General features: G+C 35.7%; 1 protein-coding gene across 13 annotated transcripts in view; it reads right to left on the reverse strand.

Moving 5' to 3' along the window:
• MECOM (MDS1 and EVI1 complex locus) overlaps positions 1 to 23,659 on the reverse strand; it is a 582,105-nt gene that overhangs the window by 26,682 nt on the left and 531,764 nt on the right. For 3 of the 13 annotated variants that reach the window (XM_054552959.2, XM_054552963.2, XM_024245071.3), the window contains 6 exons: positions 20,241 to 20,457; positions 14,928 to 15,075; positions 13,408 to 13,564; positions 7,730 to 9,086; positions 5,133 to 5,220; positions 233 to 259 (listed from right to left, as the gene is read on the reverse strand). In XM_054552959.2, coding sequence (XP_054408934.1) covers positions 233 to 259; positions 5,133 to 5,220; positions 7,730 to 9,086; positions 13,408 to 13,564; positions 14,928 to 15,075; positions 20,241 to 20,457 — 1,994 coding nt within the window. The remainder of the gene's footprint in view (positions 1 to 232; positions 260 to 5,132; positions 5,221 to 7,729; positions 9,087 to 13,407; positions 13,565 to 14,927; positions 15,076 to 20,240; positions 20,458 to 23,659) is intronic. The other 10 variants (XM_054552960.2, XM_054552964.2, XM_054552967.2 and 7 more) reach the window with 6 other exon arrangements.

Genomic DNA, 23,659 nt, shown 5'->3' on the forward strand with positions numbered 1-23,659 from the left:
ATGGATAAGATTTATCGAATAAAATCATTCTGCAAACAATTCTAGCTCACTAAATGCCCAATTATAACTGAAAGAATGCAGCTTGAGAAAGCAGGGGAACTACCTGCTGGAGCCATATCACGTAATGGAAAGGGGTTCAGAATTATTTATGTCTCTACAGCAATTTAGAATGTAAGCTGTTTTCTTTTTAATGCTACATCACTTTAGTCAAAAATATAAGTAGGAAACTTACCCAAGTTCTCTGATCAGGCAGTTGGAACTGGGAGCAAAATTGAAACAAAAACAAAAAATTACTTCTGTGTTGGTATCTTTATTGCAATCTATCTTTTGAGTACAAATTAACATTTGTACTAACTTAGTACTAACATTTGTACTAACTTAGTAATTTTTGCTTATCATGTAACTGTACCTTGAGTAAAAGCTTTGGAAATAAAAATTAAATATTGTTACAACACTGCTGAATTTCCTCTGTTTACCTAAATGGAATGTTTGAACCAAGGTTCATTTTTACAAGAAAGCTAAATGCTACCTATTAGAGAACCTTACAGCAAAGCAGATGCTTCCTTTTTATTAATTACTACTTGCTATAAAACAATAAGCTTAAATTTACTTTAATAACTAAAAATTAGGCCATTTCCTGTAAAAATCCAATCTCTTGCATTTTTATAATGTTGATAACAAAGAAAAGATATTTACTCAAATATGAATCACTAAATAACGAAAGGATAATGTACTTGGAAATTCACTACTTCATTTTTATTAGTATAGGACTCAGACCATCAGTAGTCAGAACAGTTAAGAATGTTAATGGAAAACTAAAAAGATCTAGCAATTAATGATAAATTATGACAAGATTCACTGGGAAAACCTTCAGTGGGTTAGAAGCTCTCCCAGGAGACACAAAAGTTATATACGCTTAAAAATAACATTTTGCTTGGTTAAAGGAGATATACATTTTGCTTATATATGTTTTGGTATATTTAATAAGGAATATATGTAGTTTTTAAAGGATGAAAACTTGATTGCAGAAGAAATCTAACCTACGAAACACTTGTTGAAAGCAAAATAGAAGATGAAGAACAGAAGATTTAAGTGATTTTTCACATCAATGTGTAAATTATAACTTAAGAAAAGACTGTCTCCTCAGTTCCTTGGAATGTAGTAGCAGGATAATCAGCCAATTTAAAAGAAAGAAAATATAAAAGAATGAAGAAAGGACAGAAATGTAAGTAAAAGAGAGTCTGTTGCAGATGTACTCAAAGCCAAACATTTGGAAATAAAATGTGCAAATAATCAAAAATAATATTAAAAGTATAGGAAAATCAAACCAAGGAATAATAGCCACTTTTACAATAGTGTAATTGCAAAATAACTTCCATGGATGTTCAAATGGGCTATCAATGTGAATGCAAAGGATCCAAAATAGGAACAAATGAAATGGACATTCAGAGGTCACACAGTAATAACATTCCCTGCATCTTACCTATTTGTGGCCATTCAACTCCTTTTCAAAATTATAGTGACCATAAATAATTTTCAATCACATATGCAGGGAAAGCCTCTACAATGCTTATTTCTCCCTTAGAGTAAACTAACTTATTTGTAAAAGAAAACTAGAAGACTAAATAGTTCTCACCTTGCCTGATAGAGCAAACATGCTTCTTCAAGAATTGAACTAAGAGAAGACTTTAGACCCTCAGCATTTATCTTTTAATTTTGATGTATGCATTCATGTATCTTCTAAGTTTTTTGTTTTTTGTTTTTTGGTTTTTTTGAGTTGGAGTTCCGCTCTTGTTGCCCAGGCTAGAGTGCAATGGCACAATCTCGGCTCACTGCAACCTCCACCTCCTGGGTACAAGTGATTCTCCTGCCTCAGCCTCCCAAGTAGCTGGGATTACAGGCATGTGCTACCCCGCCTGGCTAATTTTTTTGTATTTAGTAGAGAAGGGGTTTCACTATGTTGGTCAGGCTGGTGTTGAACTCCTGACCTCAGGTGATCCGCCCGCCTCGGCCTCCCAAAGTGCTGGGATTACAGGCATGAGCCACCGCACCTGGCCTCTTCTAAGTATTTTTGACAGAATTTTTAAAATACGTATTATTCCAAGACGCAATAATATAGCCTAATAATCTTTCAATAAAATTCAATAAATTTTTATTTACTGAGGTGTTCACTTATCACTGACTAGGAATTATGGAATGGGAAGGAATATGCTGGGAACAATATAAAGATATACAAAAATTGTAAAACCAGACTTGCCCAGAGAATACCACTATGAAGCATCCTTCTTTCTTTTCCCTAAAACATTGAGAATTTGACCCCCCCCTTTATTATTATGATAACCCAAGAAATAGGGCAGATATTATTCCCATTTTGAAATGAAGATCCAGAAGCTGAGAGGGTCCATGTGATTTGCTCCAATATACTTAAATGGAAAATGAAGCAATGAACAGTTTTAAGCAAGCACATTAGCTATGAAATCATAACAAGCACTGAGAACAGAGGCAAGTCATTCTGTTTTGGCTCCTTGATCTGTGCCCCCCTTACTTCTGCAGTGAGGTCATGCCAAGAATACAATAAGCATCTTTTCAAGTACTCCTAGATACATGGCATGGAATGGCCCTGGCAAAGAAATTGGGCATAAATATTTATATTTATAATAAAATGCTTTTGCACCCACTAATAAGCTCTTCCTCATTTAGGTCCTTCCACATGCCAAGCACAATGCTAAATATGTTGTGTACCTAAATGCCAACTCTTCCAGCTACCCTGGGAAGGGTAAGACTTGATGAAAGAGGAAGAGGGCTCACCTGTATCCCAGCTTGTATCCCAGCTATATTTAGCATGACACAAGAAAACAGTCATGATGTTTATAAAAACAATGAAATATTTCTGTACTAGTTGGTAAATAGCCTTTGCCCTAAGCATCCTGAATGTTCCCCTTTTTCCTTGGCTTCTTCCCCAAACACCCCTCAGATAGTCCCACTATCCAGCAAATAAAACATTGGCAGTTGGTGCAGCAAAAGCCTCCAGTATCCTGCTCCAGAATGGCAGAAATCCATTCTGATTGGTAGGTATTCATGACGCATCAGGATCTGAGTATTTTGATCATCACTCTTGGGTCCTGTTCTAATAGCAACATGCAGCAATAGGGAATCCCTTACACCAAGACGTGACATTCTGATGTAGGAGGGAATCACTGCCACTGTGCCCCCACAGGCGTGTTTGTGAAGATCTGAGGAATGACTGCTATGCTCGAAGCACTGGACACATGCCTCATCTTTTGTGATCCTTAATTAACTTTGGGAATGTTAAAATATAACATATTTGCTCTCTTACGATTTTATTTTAAAATATATACCTACTACATTGCTAACAGCTGTGAATTCATACAGAATTAATGGTTGACAATACTGCTCATCTTATGAACTGGTAAATTTACCTTGGTTAGCAAAACATCTTTGAATTTCAAAGTGGATAGAAACCTTACACCCGACTCTCTCATTTTACAAACAGGAAAACTAAGAGCCAGGTAGACCAAGATGTTCAAAGACACTGAATCCCTTTTTGGTTTTTCTCCATTCTACCGTGAACCCATAGCACTCAATTTTGAAATGGTTAATTACTAAATTGTAAAGATTATCAGAACATGAAAGTCACTGGATTACTGTAATTAATATTACTGTAATTAATTTTTGTAACATTAATGTATATATGAATATTATAACCTCATAAGTATTTATTTGTAATTATAAAGGAAGTATCAAGAGAGATGTACTTTTTGTACAATATCTGACACAAAATATGTGCTACATTCCAGTTTATTAGCCTATGAAACTTTACAAGTACTATTTAGATCAGTCTAAATATAAAATATAGTCCCGATAAACATTAAATGTTTTGTAACTTACTTCTTTTCCATAAAGTAATTATGTGAAGAACATCCTTTAATCTTCCTATATAAAATTAATACTAACTGGAATGTTTCTGAAACTTTTACTGCTAAACCATATATTATCTCATTTTGAAAGGGAGTGAGAGTTCTTTAGCAATAGCAGATTTATCCAACTAACCCAGAAGATTGTGTTACAACTCTCATACTCTTTATTCAGGACTCTAGAAAGATACTTGAAAAAGTATAAAAGAGGTAACAGAAAGGAAAAGGAAAAAAGAACCATATCCCATGATCTCTATTTAATGAATTTAATTATCTCATAGCTTTGCATAAGACAGCTTGCATAAACTTCCCCTGATTTTATTAGAGAACCATCATTTTTTGTTTGAACATATTGCAACAGAACAAATTAGTTTATTCTGTTTTTAAGAATTTTTATTAAAATGTTGCTATCTATAAAGACCAGAGGTCGCATCCTTTAAACAAAAGTAAAATAAATTTTAAATTAAGAAACCACATTCAAGATGTTTATATACCGTATTTGTTCTTTCAATACGATTTTCCAGATGGTGATTGATATGTAAACCTGTTTTTTAAAATTACTAAATGTATAAGGACTTTAGGATGAACCAATTAGAGATAGTGCTGCTTTGTATTTTCCTTGCAATGATAAACTGTATATATTTTGATAAATGAACACAATTCTATTCTACAAATAGCACTGTGCATTGTGGTGAATTTTTGTGCAATTACAGAGCTTTGCTGGAATGCTCAGTGGTCTCTAGATAAATTCCTTCACCCTCTATGGTAACAACTTGTCAGGTAGACTCATTTCCTGTTTTTATCTAAGCTCTAAAAGAACAAGAATGACCTTCATGAGTTTGGGACGAGTCACAGTATGATCTATTTCTTAGTGTCAGCAACCACCACACACAAAACACACCTTGGATATTTATTTTCTTAACTGAATCCTGCTCACTCCAAAATGCACTTTAACTCAATAAACAGTTAATAGCAGACAATCATTTAACACTGAAATCATGTTATCTTTACACATATATTAACTAATTTTTCTTTAAAGAGCTTGGGTTTTAATTCTGCTAGAATTTCCTGTGTTCTTCCACACCAGCGTCATAGGAAATCCTAATGTTCTCAAGATGTCTTTCATTTCATTGCACCTGCTTTTCAGGATCAACAAGTTAGTTTACAAGCTGGAAATCTCAAATCCAAAATACTTACTTGTGGGTGAAACAAGAATCCTGGAGAAGGCCTCAAGTATTTCTCTTTTAAAGCTTCAAGTGGGTCAGTTAGTTTTCTTTTCTCTACTCTGAAAGGTTAAAATTAGATTTTGGAGATGAAGCAGTCTCACATATCAATCACTACATAATCACTGACATTTAAAGGAACTAACAATAAAGTCAATGGTAGGTTTCTGGGAAGCACACTCATAAAAATATAAAGACATCTGTCCAGTTCTTGGAGATTACTCATGACACTTCTAGGTGCTTAAGGAGAGAAGATCCTATTTATAATGGAAAAACCCTACTGAATGACTAGGAATAGGAATAACGAGAAAACATGAAAAATGAGGAGTCATTAAATTAGAGGCATTTGTCACGAATTCAGTACCTTTCCATTCCAAATGTAGACAAGAATGCTTAATGATTTTGAAATCATGAGGTCAAGGCTGATTTTGAATATTAGAGCCATTTTCTACCAAGAAGGTGTTCTCCCAAATATGCACTTTATTCCTTCCATATTTGTCAATAATAGTAAGAGCATTTCCAAGCATATACACTGCTAGCCACTCTTTGAGGTTCTCTCTCTCTCGATATATATTTATATTTAAACACATAGCATAATATATTGATATATAAATATTTTATATAAATTACATTTAATATATATTCAGCGAGAGAGAGAGAGCATATATGCTCTTTGGATGCCACTGCTGATAAAGAAGGCAGGCAGATAGGATGGGTGTGGTGAGAAGAGAATGGGGAGCTTTCTAAAGATAGAGAGAGACACATAAAACTTACCTATATATCCCTTCTGCTTTAGAAATGTTTGCCATTCTATTTTGTATTAAGCACATAGGCAAATAATATCCCTATGTTGAATTAATTCATTGAATTAATTTCTTTTACCACCCTGATAATTAAAAAAACTTTTAGATACATGCACTCTTAAAGCAGAACAAAATAGCTACCACTTATTGATATTATATATGTGATATATGTGTGTTGCATATACTATTTCACTTTTTGAAGTGGGTGATGTTATATCCATTTTATGCTTTTTTTTTAAAGTCTCAGACATGAGAAGGCTGAGATTTCGACCCAAGTCTGACACTAAAACTGGATTCTAGGTCTTTCATGAGTTTGGCAAAATGACAGGCCTAGGTCTTAATTGAGACAAGCACCAGAGAGATGTTGGAGATCACAGTGAGTAAGAGGAATGCTACCAGGTGATGAGGATGAGTGCAAGAGATATGTGGAACAATCGGAAGCCAGTTGCTATTGACAGGGTACAAAAAGGAAAGTCTGAAAAATTATCTTAACAAAGGACTGAGACACATCATTGAGTTGGAAATATGGCCTTACCCGAAATGTGTGACATACAATCTACACACAAAATACGGAAGACATGTTTTTCTTTTTTTTCCTTCTCTAGTAACAGGACTGCCAAAGTAATTAAGATATAATCATTTTAAAAAGCAGCCAAACTTGGTACTGACAGCACTGAGATATTTTGTATTGTCCTTTGATATTACTTTATCATATTCAAACGAAGGTAGTCCTTTCCATACTGACAGTGTTTCCTTGTTAACGCATTGTAGATAATATACATAGAAGAGTTTTAAGTGAGAAGAACTTGCAGCTCTAGTACCTATTAAGTAATATGAACTTGATAAATATTGTTGAATTAAATAATAGCACATTTTCTCTTCACAAAAGAGAATTAGGCAAAATATGAAAATACTCCGATGTTAGATAAGTTCAAGAAAAATTTATCCACATGTTCCATGAACTCTTGACAATGTTCAAGATTAGAATGAGAAAGTAAGTGTGAAACTGTTTGTAATATTCAAAATACGTAACAAACATATTATTATTCATACCCATTTAAAGAAAACTAGTATTTTAAAACTAAATCACTTTGGTCAGGTGAATATTACTGAATATTGCCAAAAAGGCCTTTTATTAAACTTGTGTGTTTCACCCCAAGATTTTTTTTACTACATCAAAGGAAACTGGATAATGAAGCTATTAAACAAAGACATTTTTTAAGCCAACTACTCATATTATATACAAAACATATTCTGTGATTAATATTTCATTTACTTGGGGGCTCCTGAGAGATTTATTTAGAAACAGTATGACCAGCCCTTATTAAGGATGTGTTGGTAGGTTAACAAAGAGTGGACTCTTGCTGTTATATATCCCCCCCAATACCAAAGAACCTGACCCATTTTAGTACCCTGCATATTTTCATTAATCCTTCAGGATCCTCATTCTTCCACCACTTGACAATTTACTTTAAATATGACTTTCCCATATTTTCCACTCCAAAAAAAGTGTTCAAAAATAAATTTATTGTCAAGGGAAAAAAATTCTGTAGGCCTAGTCCAAACCCCCAACTTCAGAAACATCCAAAAATAAGTTCAAACAGAATGATCCAACTTTCAGAATAAAAAATGAATTCACTAGATCAAACAACTTCACTCTGTTTTATAATAATAGTAAAAATGATGTGTTAAAAAGCCATCACTTTACAGTGTAAATACCACCTTTCATACATCTGCTCGTATTTCGTCATCTTCCATACACGCTTACCTGTAAATAGGGTCCATAAAGAAAGGAGTGGGTCTTGCATGCTGCAAGGAACCATCTGAAGCAGGTCTTGATTCGATGTTGCTTCCTTTTTTTTCCCCAAACACGTGGTTTTTTCGAGGCTCAGTCAGCTTTGTCCCACTGGCTCTACTCCTACTGCCCATACTTAGATCCAGGGGCTGGTCTTGGCTTGTGGCAGTCGTCACTGGAGGCTTGGAGGGGACTGGAGTCAAGGGCTTCTCATCCTTTCGCTTAGTGGTGAGATCAAAGGGGGACTCAGAGCTGCCCTTCTGCAGTTTCTTTACTTCACCTGGTGATTGGGGTTCCATTTTCAAAGGTAACGATCTCAAGTCTCTATCAGGAAATGGGTACATTGATTGAGAGAATGCTGGAAAAAATGGGAGGGGAAACATGGAAGGGTAAGGTAAAGCTCCAACTTTTTTGTCTTGCAGCCCCACCAGTCCTGTTGAACCAAAGTATTTTTCAGCAATAGAAGCAATAGCCTTTATAGAATCATTCACAGCTCCTGACACCGCAGTCTGCTCCTCTAAAGATGGTGAGAAAATGGAATGATTGCTGTATTCTTTCTTATTATTTATTGAAGCCAGATTCTGAAGAGGGCTTACTTTGTCTTTGAACATTTTACCATTTTCTTTAAATTTCTCTTTATCACTTTCAATGTCACTTTCCAGATCAGAGCCCGAGGTTGTTTCCAGGTCACTGCCACTTGGTGTACTGACATCATCAAGGTCACTACTCTCTGACTGGTCACTGATTTTCTCAAGGGGCCTCTCTTCAGAGGACCTCTCGGGCTGGAGCTCCACTGGCTTATTGTCCCCTACAGATGGGTGTTTAGATAGTGCCTTCAAAATATCCTGTGTAGCTGGCAGTATCTGAGGATGTGTCATGAGGGGACTTTGACTTTTGTTTGTCTGTTCAGTACTTGGTAGTCCTTTAACAGGAGAACTAGCAGGTATCAAAGGAGGCCTGTGGTACAAGCCGGAAGGAAACAGACCAGGGAAGCTAAAAGAAAATCCAGGAGCTGTTGGAAAGGTAAGACCAGCAGGATGCCTATTGGCGCCAAAATAGTCAGCAAGGCCCGGGTTGGCATGACTCATATTAACCATGGACGTTTTATCCATAGCTGGGGTTCCAGGAAGTGAAATGCCTTGGCCAAAAAATCCACCTGCCGCAAAATGGTTCTTGCCCTCACAAAACCTCCTGTGTTTATTTAAGGAAGACGTAGTGCTGAACATTTGTCCACAGTCTTTGCACTTGATTTGGGTTCTGCAATCAGCATGCATGCGCTTATGACGGCAAAGGTTTGAAAACTGAGTATAGGATTTATGGCAGACCTCACCTGTGTGCAAACAACAAAAAAGAATCTCAGGCTTTATGTCAATTGCTTCTGAATTTAGCAAATATCACAATTGGTTTACTCAAAATTTCAATTAGGAAGCCAGTAAAAGACATTGGAGGCACCAATCTGGGTGCTCCAAACACAGAAAACCCCATTTCACTAGATTCCAAAGCAAGGCAACCAACCTGACAAATGTCTCGAGGCAGCACAAATATTTCATATATATAGATATATATATATATTTTGTCACCCCCTTGTGCAATATTTTGCATATTTGTGTATTTAAATATTTATGAAAAGTTAAATTCCATCATGCATTGATTCTCCACACAATTATTATACTAATATAATGTTGAAAATTAAAGTCTTAAAATGCATTACGTACAAAACACAACAAGAACCCCTTTCAAATTTTAGAGTACTTAAAAATTCTATTTTGTAGGCACCAAAACAAAATAAAACATCCTCAACCAGAAACTTCACCTTTATTGCCTCTCCCCTTGGGGAAAAAGCCTGTGACTGCCCTGCTATTATTTAATTGGTATTATATCATATGCTCTCATCATTCACACATCAAAGCCACACAACAATGCACATTGTGTATTCTGAGACTTTTTTTAACAATCATTTTCATGATTTGAGAAAGACTGACATAATTTACAATGGCTCTATTTTAAGCCTGCAAAGGAAACTAAATTGAATGTAGCCCATCCTGCATTGCTGGTTCCCATGAACTATGATCACGTCCTCTGACTTCCCCTCACACCAGTGGTTGTGCTAACCTTCCTGCATTTATGAAACCCCTGTCCTTGGGAAACATGTCCACTTGTTGTCATATCTACACTGGTTATCTCAGGCTTGACTTCTGTGTGTTATAGCCAACTATGGTCAGTAGGGGAGAGCACTGTGAAAGCTCTAATCCAGAAAGAAGGGCACAGCATTGGATGCAGCTGTGAAATATGCCTCTTTGCTAAGAATTTGCCAATAAAGTAGAATCTCCCTCCTCACACATGTGCCACTATAGCCGAGTATATTTTAAGACCAAACTTTGTAACCCTTAATAACTCCTTTACCAGGTAAGAATCCTCACTCACTTCACGGTCCAGCGGGATTACAGTATCAGTACCCTGAGCATCATATTTTTTATTTTTCTTTATGGGATTGAGCCACATTATGTGTGAGCTTACTTTAACACTTCTGTGCATGTTCAATACATGCAGAAACAAGATGTACCTTGTTGGTAATTGTTGAAGCAAATTTATTTTAAGAAATTAAATTGAAGACAAAATGCAACAGTTATTGCTTTCATATGATGGCTGCCTTTAAGTGCAGAATGATTGTGCTTCTAAGTCGAAGCAATAATAATTAAAAAAAAAAAACTCATGTCAAGGAGATTTTATAGACTTTCACTCAAGCAAAACTCACCCAGAACTTGGATTATCCCACATACATCCAAACAGGAAGTACCAAGTGAGGGTATATCTCTTTCTTTTACTACTAAAGGTTAAAGTGTATTGTTGCATATATCAAACTGTTTGGTAATATTAAAGGTGCCTTCAATTGTGGGATGAATCACAACATTACAGAGGCTGTAACATGCATTTTAATGGGAATAGAAGATGTGGGTGATAACTTTTCAAATTATTTTACCAGAATATATTGACCAGAGTCAGCTTTAAAAGTATATACAATTTAACCATACACCATAAATATACATTGAATTTAAACTGTTTGATACACTAATTAAAATCAAATAATGGAGAAGGTAGAAACATCAGATGTTTACTAGATATATTAGAATAATTTAGCTACAAGCAATAACAACATTTTATTATTGGAATTATAAAAAGTAACGAAGCAACACCTCTTAAAAGGCATTGAAAAAATGTCTTGATGAGTATTCAACCAAGACGTAAGTTTTTCAAAGGCTTGTCATTTTTTGGCAAGGAAATGTTGCTCTCTACCCTTCTTTCTTACAATCAGATGGCTTTAAAAAAAAAATCAAGAGCTTCTCTCTATTGGAGTAACAGAAGTTCAGCTGACTTTTCTGGTAGCACCCTTTGTTACATGGCTGAGTGTTGTCTGTGTCTGGGCTCAAGAACATCGAATCTGGGATGTTTTCTTAGGCAGAGGCTTTGTTTTCGGCACTTGAAGGCCTGTCCTGGCATACCACAAACTACCAGGCTTCCAGGTAAACTGGTTCAATTGATGTTGAAGTCTATACTCTACTGTAATTTTCTCAGTAATAAGGAATTAGCCAGCAGTTAACATTGCATTTTTCTACTTATTAAACAAATTAAGAGGCATTTTGAATATATTCAGCCTATTAGAGCATGTGGTTTCTATTTGGGAAAGCTGGAGGTTTCTGTAAAGGCAGTGAGTAATTACCTTAGCACTGGTGACTTTGGGCTCAAGCGTGGCAGCACACTGTAATAAGAGACAGTTGCCATAAACACACCAGTGGGGGTAAATCGTGGTGTGTGGCCTTCTGGTGAGAAACAGATATCAGCCCTAGGTGAACCTCCTCCACTCAAGTCTCCACACCATTTCCTGATCTTTAAACTCTTTTGTTCTGAAATTACATGGCTATTATTCATAATTACTCCATGGTTCTCTGTCAGATTTTAAATTTGAAGAATGCCATCTGCTATTTAAATTTACCAATAATTACTGAAAATACGTTCAAGGGAAATACTTTATGCAATCTGATTGGAGAGGGACACCCTATGGCACTTTAAAGTGAAACACTTGTCTTCAACACAATTAAAATTCCAGATCCCAGAATCTTCGATAGTAGAAGTCTATATTTTCTGACTTTTATTTTAAATAACAGAGAAAGTATTAAATGAGTGATCAGAATTCCTTGTGGTTTATTCTAGTTTTTTCTCGCATCAAAACATAATAAAACTTACCAAAATTTATTTCTGAGGAATCAGAAATAAATGAACTATTTAATATCGTATGCCTGTAGTACTTCCAAGTACATTTTCAGGGCATTAAGACTTAAGAGTCAGGAATGCCTTTTTGAGACAAGAAGTCTAAAATTTCTATTGAATGCTTTATTTCCCGTGACCTTCAACAGAGCTTCCCCAAGGAAGACGAGAGCACCCTTTTGTTTATCTGCTAGTCCTCTTCACCCGGGGAACAGAAGAACATATGAGCAAAACAGGACTCTAGTGTAAGCTGGAAAAGGAAAGAAAAGCTCTTTTGGTGCTTGGACACACAAAAGAAAGCTGTGTCAAGGCAAAGGGGAGTCAGTCTCTGGCATCTCCATGTTGGCACTGAAAATTAGTTTTTTCCATCAGGTCCTGTAGTAGTGTCTCATATACCTATTACAAACCAAAGTCAGAGGTCTTGCCAAGTGCTGAGTATGCTTCAACCAGTTCTATGTGTATCTGGGTCCAAAATCAGTCTTGAAGTTTGTAGCACAACTCAATAAGTCATTGTATTTATATGCCCAGCCAAGCAACGGATTAAAAGAAGCCCAGAATTTTTGCCCAGGTAGACTAAGAACAACTGATTTTACTTATAAAATGTTTGAGCACAATACAGAGAATAGAAGTGGGCGGAGAGAAGAAAAAGCAAATGAGAGCTGAGTTTTATTGTATTTGAAGGATGTTACTACAGTGCTCTGTACAGGGATGTTCTAAGTAGGTGGTCAGATCAGATGTCCCCTAAAAGCACACTGCCTATAAACTTGCTTTGGTGCAGTGGGTAAGAGAAACAGCATGTCCAGCATCTAAGTGAAAATGTTCTGCTTTTCTTCAAGTAACAGAGAACTACAGATCCGACAGCTTGTGATCGGCAACAACGGGTAGATTAAAAAGCATTTCATCCCCCTTGCCCTCTCCACACACATATACTCACATACATGCACACAGAGCTGTAAGCCTACTTCCCAGGTGGGGTTCTTCCAGCTCTTTCTGATCCAGAACAGGTTTTTAATCACTTCATCTTGTTTAGTGATGGCTGCTATTTGCTGCTTTACAAAGCCATGAACATTTACAATATGAGACAAATCTGATTGTCCTGATTAAATCCTACAACCTGGGGAGGTTTCCCTTTGATTATCTAATGATTTTTCTGTTCTCTACCTGTTATTGATTTCTTCTGAAAGAAAACACCCCAGGAATCAAGGACAAAATACCATGGATCTGATTATAAAAGATTTACTTGTAATCATAAATAGCCCTACTGGATTGGACCATAAATAGCTAACACAGTGACCCTCTAAAGGCCGTGTGCAGCCACTCTCCTGGTCACAGTGCCTTTTGGGGAAGAGACAGATGTGGGAAGGAGGGCTGGAGTGTTGAAAACTTACAGATAAAGGGCTTCACACTGCTGTGGATGTGCTTGTGTTGTTTGAGGCCCGACGAAGTGGCAAACGTTTTGCCACACTCCGGGCATGCATGGGCCCGGGCACCGACATGCTGAGAGCGAATGTGCCGCTGAAGGTTGCTAGGGTCCGTGAAAACCTGCTAGGAAATGAGTACTGATTAATCAAGAAACTTAACTCAAGGGCACAATAAAGAAGACCCGGGATGACTCAAGAAGAAATTTTGCTTCTTTGTTTTGTTTTTCTTTTCCCCAAAGACCAAAAGTGTACTCTCCTCTAATTTCCAAAATTTACCCTCCTCTAGGGTAGAAACTGTAAATTATTCTGTCCTATATCCTTAGCATGGTGTATCCACTGGTATCAGTTGAACCAAATAATGAATGGCACTATTAGGCCGTATTCAAGGCCTTTTTGATGCCATTTAGAGTGACTTGAGTTGAATAATAAAATGCTGGTTATGCCATTATTAAAACTGGTGTGCTATTTTCACCCTTTAAATAAAGACACATTGTGTACAAAAATTTGGAGGATTTTGACTAACATACCTTAAATCTATTTAAAGAGTTTCCCTAGGGTGTTAAATTCTAACACTCTTTCAGTGAGTTACTAGCAAGCTAAAACCATTCCTTTAGACATTGTACTAAAAACAAAAATAAAAAAGCCACCCAACACATCTGAGAGCAAAATACCCCTAAAGAAATTTCAAATGTATCTTTAATTTTTATGAGAAAAAGACATACAAAACTTTAATGTGCATAGAACAAGGTAATCACAGGAGAATGATTACTCAGTAACCTGGTGGGGTACAGAAATTTCCATTGGCATGAAAAAAAAAAAGCTATTAAAATGCTAGGAAATGTGTTTTGAAAATAGAAAGCAACTTTAATGACACCAGGACATCTTTGAGTTAATTAAGAAACATGAAATTAAAAGAAGTGAATTACTTTTACCATAGTTCACAGTTATGGTCTGAGTACTTCCATATCATCCTTATGTTGTTCAGCACTGACAGAGGCTCTATACATTTTAATTAGAACCAAGTCATAATTTATGGTGAGCCCTTGGTTGGAAAAATCTGCAAATGTAAGAGTCACCCGTTCTTTCTGAATAGGCATTCAGAAATTTTATGTGACTTCCTCACAAATTGCTATTAAAAGAAATCAGTAATGTGAATTGGATAAAATTTTCATTCTCCACAAGGCCGTAAAACAACTCCACACTGGCAAATCAGTAGCGGAACCAGGAATTTACCAAGGATGTCTGACACCTAGTTCTGGAACTCACCATTAAGCCTTACTTCCTCCCTTACAAAAATAAAAGGATACCCACTAAGTGTTTTTATACACTCTACTAATGCCTTTTAGCATACAACACTCAGTGTACTTTTTCTCAAGATATTTATAGTTTCCCCTCTGAAGGCTTGTTTTTATATATCGTAGCAAGTGATGGATTAAGAGAGAGCAGGATGACATAGAGAGGCCAAGTAGCCTACAAATTCACTGTACCTTGGCACAGTTTTCACATTCATAGTGCTTTCCACTGTCATGTGACATCTGGTGGCGAATTAAATTGGACTTCCAGTTAAATGCCTTGGGACACTGATCACACTTGTATTCCCTCTCTTCAGTATGTGACAGCATGTGTTTCTCCAGGCTGTTAAGAGAACAATAGATTTTAAAAGACAAAGGATGCATTCATAAACAGAACATCATTTTATTGCTAATCCAACTGGTAATTAAAGAAATAAGAAGGAAAAGGAGTTGAATTGAGAAGGAGGAAAGAGCAGAAACAGGCTTGTGACAGACAAAAGTGCATTTTATGTTTCCTGGACTGTGTCTCCTGGACTGTGTCACCAATATGAAGATATGTTCTTGTTGTTAGAAAATAAATCTGATACAGCTGGCAGGGATTATCTGCCAATTTAAAAGCATGATGAACAACAAGCTATTTGTCCAGTTTTGGATTCACTACACAATTCTAACAGCAACACGTATTGCTAATACTCACTTAATTGAAACACAATTAAGTGAGTATTAAGCTCACAATTAAGTGAGTATTCAATTAAGTGAGTAGTCAATTAAGTGAGTATTAAGCTCACAAGTGAGCTTAATACTCACTTAATTGAAACACAAACACTCAAACAGAAAATGCTTAAAAGTATTCTGTCTAATGTATATAATCTCTAGTGAATCTAGGATGGACAGATGGATGGATGGATGGACTGATGCATGGATATATGCATGGATATGTGTGTGTGTGTGTGTACATATATATTATATATATATATTACATAATATATAAAACCTAAGAATTGGGGAGCAAAAAAGTGTGTAATATTTTAAGTGGATGCAATATTTAAGTCCCCTAAAAGAAAAACATGATTAGAAGTTTCTCACAAGCATAGTTTCTCTGTTTTAAAGTTTAAAGTATTTTATCTCGTCAAATGTTTGCCCCCATTTTCTAAAATTTGTATATGAAATCTGCATGAATATAATGAAAAGCAAGTATTATAGATAATGGATTACTGTGATAGAAGATGTTTGCAACACCTTTATTGATTAAATGCATACACACATAACACACTGGGATACAACCCCCAGATAAAGTAACCAGAGCTCCATGGTAAAATAGCCTATTTCAAATCTGAACTATGAAATTCACAAGATGGCCCTTGAACATCTTGTTATGACAAAAGGCAAGAAATTTACAGATAATATCCAAAAAATTAGGGTTCCAACTTGAAGAGATGCCCACCGACCTAAGGTGGGGCAAGTGAAGCATCAATAAGAACAGCAACTCTTTTATCAATAATGATACTCAAAACACAAACAGAACCTCACTGGTCTCCCAAGGAAGACGCAGGAAAGCCAAATCATTATTCCTAAAACTAGTAAATAAAGGGAAAATATTTGTGCACGTATCTGCTTTTCCTATGTAAACTGCCCTTCGGGGTAAACAAATAGGCTATGAAGGGAAGGTTCTCTATGCGAAATTAATCCAGATAATAAATGGTGAAACAATGATAGAGTTAAAATACATTCGTTTTGAAGCTCCTAAAGAATTAATGAATCTAGGCAATCCATTATGTGACTTCGGATAGAAATAAACGGCACCATCAATGAAATCTTCTTGGTGAAACACTGAGCGTAAATCCCAACGAAGGCTTGGGATGTAACTACAAGTCTACAGGAAATTAGAGGGGATAGAGAAAGATGTTAACACCACAATGATATAAACAGCAGAATCCAACTCAGTTTCTTCTGTAATTTTCTATAAATAAATTGTAATAAGAGAAAGAAGGTGGTGGAGAGATAGACAGAGACAGAAAGAGACAGAGAGAGACACAGAGAGAGAGAGACACAGAGAGAAATAGACTGCCCTCTGGGGGAGCCTTTAGATTCAAATAGTCATAACAGACTTGTCGATCAATTGCTATATGTGGACTTTATTTTGATCTTTATTCAAACAAAACACTAAACTTTATGAGATAACTGAGGAAATTTGTGCTCTTACTGAATATTTGATAATATTAAGAAATTATTTTTAATGTGGTATTGAATTTATGTTTTTAAGGAGTCCTTGCTTTCTATAAACATGTACTGAACTATTTTTGAATAAGATGATATAATGTCCAGGATTTGTTTCAAATAATTCAAAGCAGGTATAGTGACAAGATTGGCTTCATGTGATAATTATTAAAGCTGAACATATGGGATTTTAAAAACCCTGTCCCCTCTCTAGTTTTGTGTATATTTGAAGTGCTCCACAATAAAAAAGTTATTTAGAAAAGAAAAAGTACCAACCATGAAAGCATTCTTTTATTTTCTTTTATTTCTTTGTGTGATGAATACTATAAATATCAGTACCAATTAAGACCTTTGTGCACCCAGAATAAATTATCCAGTGGTCATACAGACTGTGTGACTGGGAGTATATGTAATAAAATGAAGTGCCCATTCTCATATCTTGATAAATTAGAATGCATTTCCTAATTTTCTCTTTCTCAGCTTCCTCCCCACAACTCTATTCATACTGGCACAAGAACTCATTTTTCCTGCCCCATGAATCAATTGAGTTGGAAATGCTATTCTGAGCACAGGTGGTGATATCTCTGTGAACAAAAGGTATTAGGAGAGTACAGGTGTGTGGAGTCATAAGAAAGGCCCTACCTTTATCTACAATGTATAATCCTCTGTTTGTTACAGAGTGGAATGTTAATAAAAAAGTTAAGACAGAGATACCAACAACTGTCGTTAACATTGAAATGAGTCAGGCACATCCTCCAAAATCACTGTACAGATTGCAATTCTCACTGTCCGTCCCTAGCAATCCATACAGGCAAGCCATTTTGTGATATATATTCTACTATGCTATATATCAAATCATAAACCCTGAAATCTAGTGGCAAAAGCTTGGCCTATATGTTGAGTTTTATTCCTCCCCCTAATTTCAAGGATATGGTTTAATTTTAAGAGTGTATTATGAACATGTAGGGGTAAAAAGATAACAAAGCAAAAGGAATTTTCCCTTCTTTGCTTCTAATCGGGCAGAAACTCCATATTGTTCCATAGTATTATTAGCTTCCAGCTAATCAGTAATAAAAAGCACAAAAAAGCAAGTCATTTTCACAAAAGTAAATGTGCATTGCTTTCATAAACATAGAAGCAATCCAGTCAGTCAGTGAGACTTCTCTGCTTTTCATGGAATTTTATCTCAATCTATAGAGCCTTGATCAGCCTTTTGAGTTCTTTTCAGTTCTTTTCACCTTTTGCACATCGACCTTTGTTTCTTTCTTGCTCCTATTTTTTTGTTTGCATTCTTTTCTCAAGATTTTACATAAAGGATAGACAGCAGAAGAACAGATCAAATCCAGAAAGTAATTTTTGTCATTTAAAGCATACAGTGACAACATACCATTCAATAAAGGAAAAAATATTCAGAAAATAAAAGTTCTGAATGTGGCTAGATCATATAATTTATAACCAAAAATACCAGTTGGAGGATTAGCATTCAATTGCATAGTGACATGCTTTATCCATATGGCTGGAGTACCAAAATACAAATGTTGAGAATTCATGCAATGACAGATAATTAGATTTCCTTATTGTTTTCTACTAAATGTTTGACTGAATCAACTAAGCTAACAGTTGGTTTCAGCATTAGATAGAGTTGACTCAGGCTTAATCTTACAGCTAGGCAGATTAAGAGGCTTTCTCCACCCAAGGAGTATTGCTGTACACTCTTAGTAGGAAGTAAGAATTACATTTTAGTGTTTAGTTTGTCAATTTTTGCTTTATAATGCCGTTCATTATTTTTTATAACATAAATGAAGGAAATAGACTTCATTTCTGACACCAGAGATATTACTTTACAGTTTAAATATTTTTCCTACTCGTTTGTATTTATTAGCTTCATTTTTTTAAAATTTGGGCACAATTATATTAAAGGGACATGCTGTGACTTTTTTTATTACAAATCCACACTTTACTAAACATATATAATTGATTTATTCTCTATGAAGATTTATATGAAGTGGCAGAGGTGAGTTTAAAAGGTTCTGGGAAAGCCCTCTTATTTCGTAAAACGTTTACTCTCTAATACCTAAATTAGTCCTAAATTTTCAAAGCTAGATACTTATTCTTTCTATTCAGTCTTCTCAACAGAAAGGATTATGCTTAATGCCTTTTAGTCATTTATGCCTTAAAATGAACTACTAGATGAAATCCTTTCCTAAAAGAGGCGTAACCAGGAGAAGAGGATGTAGGGCTATACATAAGGTGAAAATGAGAGGAAGAAAAGGATCCAGGAAAGAAGGAAAGGAAACAAAAGGGTAAACTGAAGTTGGACTGTTGAAGACAAAATCTGAGTAATTCCCATTCTTGAGTAAGGCCATTTGATATACTACCATTTCCATTTAAATATAATGTGATGTTCATTTAAAATTCTGATTACAAGTTTCAAGGATAATTTCCAGACTTAAAAGCAAAATAGTGAATACAATTATTAAAATTATTTGTGGACCAAGGCAAAAATCATTAGGTAGAAACAAACAAAAAAATCCATTAACTGTTCTAAACTGTTCTGATCTTAAAGACCATTCTGTAGTACAATTAGTATATACTTTTCAAAAAGTAGGTTCTAGTGTTGTTATCAGCAATTTTAAAAAGTTATAGAATGAAATTCAAAAGGCTATAAAAAGTTAATATGTCACCAAAATATAATTTTCATTGTGTTAAAAATAAGTGTTAAAGAATTACTTCATTTACATTATTGTGTTTCTCTTTTCCCTTTTAGGAAATTCAACACTTTGGGAAATCAAACATGCTTCTCTTATTCTTTTATATATATGTAATTTAGATCAATTGTTGAAATTAAATCCATAAATTACTGCTCTATCAAAAGATCATTTACCTGTCATTAAGTGAATACCAGATCTAGTCCTTTAAAAAATCATCTGAATGTTCCTAGGGGTAGCTTTATTGTTTCTTGACATATGATTACTTTAATTTGTTCCAGCACTCTTTATATTTTCTCTAAATCACAATTTACTATAAAGTTAAGCCTTCAGTTTTTAATAACACTACTTAATAATAATATAACATTATTTTTCATCTGACATCAAAATAACTAATTCCAATTTCACTGTAAATGTTTTACAGATGAGAATATCCAGGCAAATATGATTTCTGAACATGTCACGAGTGCATTTGTCCAGCTCATTGGAGTTCCAAATTTTCTATCTGCACAAAGCCTCAAAATTCAGCATAACATTGCAGAAAAAATACACAAGTTGTACGGTACAACATGCCATTTCTAACCTTTGCAAATCAGGAAAAACTTGGTCACATTCCTTACACTCCTGGATCGTGTGTATCTCTTGGAGATCATTCTCGCTTTCGAGTTTTTGCTGAAAATCCTCTTCAACCATTGAAAATGCTGAATGAGGAGTACTGCATGGAAACTTTTGGTGATCTGCTAGTTCAGCCTTAGATTCAAAGAGCTGGTCACAGTCTTCACAGCGATATTGCCGTTCTTCTGTGAAAACAATTCAGGTGTTACTAGGATTGGGTGGTCAGGAATTGCCATCACAAACCAGCCAATCTTACCAAATTTTACAAGACATAATAGGTATTATTTGATTGTCATTTCTATCATGTCAATTTTAATGTGGATTAGAAATATCATATGTAAAGAACCCAGGACAGAGACTGGAACAATAACATAAGCTATGGCTGTGACTAGAGTATATCCTCCTGATCAGTAAAACTTTTTGACTAAACCTTTTCAGGTCCAGAGATTCCTAAAAATAATAAATACGACTTACTGAGCATCATATTTTTTCTCAACCCTGTACGTGGATTACTGACATTCCTTAAAACCTGATTATGAGGAATTGTAGGTCAGATTTTTATCCTGGTTTTCAGATGAGGATTTCAGGTTCAGAGAAGTCAAATGTAAACAGTCAGAGAGTATAGAGCTATGTGGCTGTATAAGGTTTTGAAACCATTTCTATTCCATACACTTCTCATTATGCCAGTACCATATTATCTGGAAAGAATATGGGACACAGAGTCCGTATCTGAGCCATGCTTAAGCCTGGTTAATGTCAGCAAACTTGGAAATAGTTTAACATTCATCATCACTAATAATGGGACACAGGATGTTTTTAGTACCCTTCTAGGCTAATTTATGTTACCCCAGGGTCAGTGCTAATTGGCATAGCTTTGTTAAATAGAAAACATACCATTAATTTGCACTTTAAATCAATAAGATAAATAAATGGTAGTAGTGGGGTGTAGAGATAACAAGGTTATAAAATGTCAGATAGTGATGGCATTGTTTCTATTTTTGTCTTTTGAATAGCTTTCAGCCCACTCATAAAGCCACACTCCGCACAGATCACAGAGATACAATCACAGAAGTCTTGAAAACAGCTCCCATTGCTAAAAAATACCCACGGCAAACAATATGACACATAATCCCTCTTTTATAGACCTATGGCCAAGGAAGATGTTACTCTTCAATTGTTCATTGACTGAATGTTTTGGGGGGAATACTTTAGTCACCTACAAAATGTTAGGCATTTTGCTAGGGAATGAATATATAAGAAATTTAAGGGGATATACATATGAACAAACAGACTGTGATGTATTTTATGGCAGATGAAAGCATAGGGCCTAAAGGAGCCTAGAGAAACAGGACTAATCCATCAAATCTAGGGAAAAGAGGTTCAGAAAAGGCTCTGTAATGAGTAAGAATCAGCCAGGTGAAGTGGAAGGAGGGGGCACATTTCGGGAAATGGGAAGAGATGGAGGCAAAAAAGAACATGGCACATCCACAGAAAGGTAGAGCTGTAGTAAAGTATGGTAGGTTCACAGAGCACACGTAAGGGAGGAGTGGAAAATGAAGCTGGAGGGGGTGCAGCTCACCAGGGGCTTTGTAAGTCTATGCTAAGAAGGAAAACAGTCATTGAAAGTTGGAAAGCAGGGATATATTCAGACTTGGTTTTTAGAAGAATTTTCCCCAGTTTCAGTATGAGAAGTCAAGCAGAGAGACCAAGTGAGACACTGCTGCAGAAATCCACATAAGATGCTGGTTTAGTTTAAACTAAACCAGTAACAGTGGTAACAGAAAGGTAAAGAAATTACCATGTGGATTCAACAGTTTGTCTTTGGATTTAGAGGGTCGAGAGAGGGAGGTGTTCTAAAAAAATCAACTTGGCTCTAAAGACAGGATTCTCAATGACATTAGCTGGTTAGGAGAAAACTTTCCTATAGTCTGTAATACTATTCATATGTTTAAGATCTATATTCAGGACCTCAGCCAGGAGTCCGAACCCAAACAGAATCTCTAGGCCACATAATGCATGGAAAAAGCCTAGGTATCAGAGACAGCAAAGGTTTTGGGTTGAATGCTGACCCCACCACTTACTAGCCATGCATTCTTGGACAATTTACTTAGCCTTAATTAGGTTCAGTTTTCCTATATGTAAAATGGATATAATTTCTTTCCCACAGGTTCTATGCATAAAAGAGTAAATGAGACAATACAGAGAGAGTATATAATATCTATCATATAGTAGGTGTGCAATACATATGTTTTATTTTCTTTCCTAGGAAGAGCTGAATCCTAGAAGTATAAAATACAAATCATCATTTAAATATTATAAGAATTATATGTAACATATGTAGTGTATGTATGGATGTAAACATGATATGTTGAAAACAAGAAGCAACTGATGGGTTCAAGAGTGTCGTAAAGGAAAGTAATTTATGAATGGCAGCCCTAAAAGAACAGTCACTTCTATTTAGAACTTTTGGAGTATTCACCTAATCATTAATATTAAATAAAAATAATTGTTCGAAAACCTTTTTAGGTCTAACATTTACAGATGAAATATTCATTGCACCAGAGAAAGCCCAGATTGCAGTTCTTCATCATCTAAGAACTCCTTGCTGCCCAAGAGCCCTTTCCCACTGGGCCAGACACCCTCTTCAGGCTCAGACTCTACCAGGCTAATTGGGAACTCTAGGTTTCTAAAGCTATTTGCATGTCAGAGTTGCTAAGAGGAAAATGAGTACCAAAAGTGTCCCCCGTCCCCGCCGCCAGCCCTCCCTCTCACCCTGCAAATACAACTACTCTTGTATAACCTACAAAGAGGCAGAATGCAGTCCAAAGGAAAAATTGTTCAAGTAAAGTGAACCGCCAAGAGTGGCAGCTTCCTGGAGATATAAAAGCAAAAGCTGAGATTTTCCCATCTGGGATGCTAAAGGGATGACGAATGGTGATCCCTGACTCTGTGGTGGGTTGGAATGGGTAATCCTTCCCAATAGACCTTCCAACTACAAAATATTCTAAAGATGCCACTAGATTATGTTGAACCAAATCACATTATACTAGGACACAGAAAGAGGAAGAAGAAAAATATATATTAAATTTCCATCTCAATGACACAAATCAATATAAGCAAAATTTTCCCTTTATCTGACCTAAACATGTATCATTACTGATTATCATTATTTTTTGTTATCTTTTGATTTAGAATAGGCCTCTGGCAAATAAAAATTCCTCTGCCTCTATAATTTCTTCATCTATACATTTTTCCCAAGGCCCCTTCCCTGACACCCCTCCCATATGGTCATATTGGCTAAGATTTTCCTGCAGTAGAAACACTTTTCCAAGTAATAGAACATTAGATGACAGAAACATCCCCTTGATTTAGGAAAGCCCAAAATCA

Source organism: Pongo abelii, chromosome 2 (assembly GCF_028885655.2).
Source record: "Pongo abelii isolate AG06213 chromosome 2, NHGRI_mPonAbe1-v2.0_pri, whole genome shotgun sequence".
Taxonomy (NCBI): domain Eukaryota; kingdom Metazoa; phylum Chordata; class Mammalia; order Primates; family Hominidae; genus Pongo; species Pongo abelii.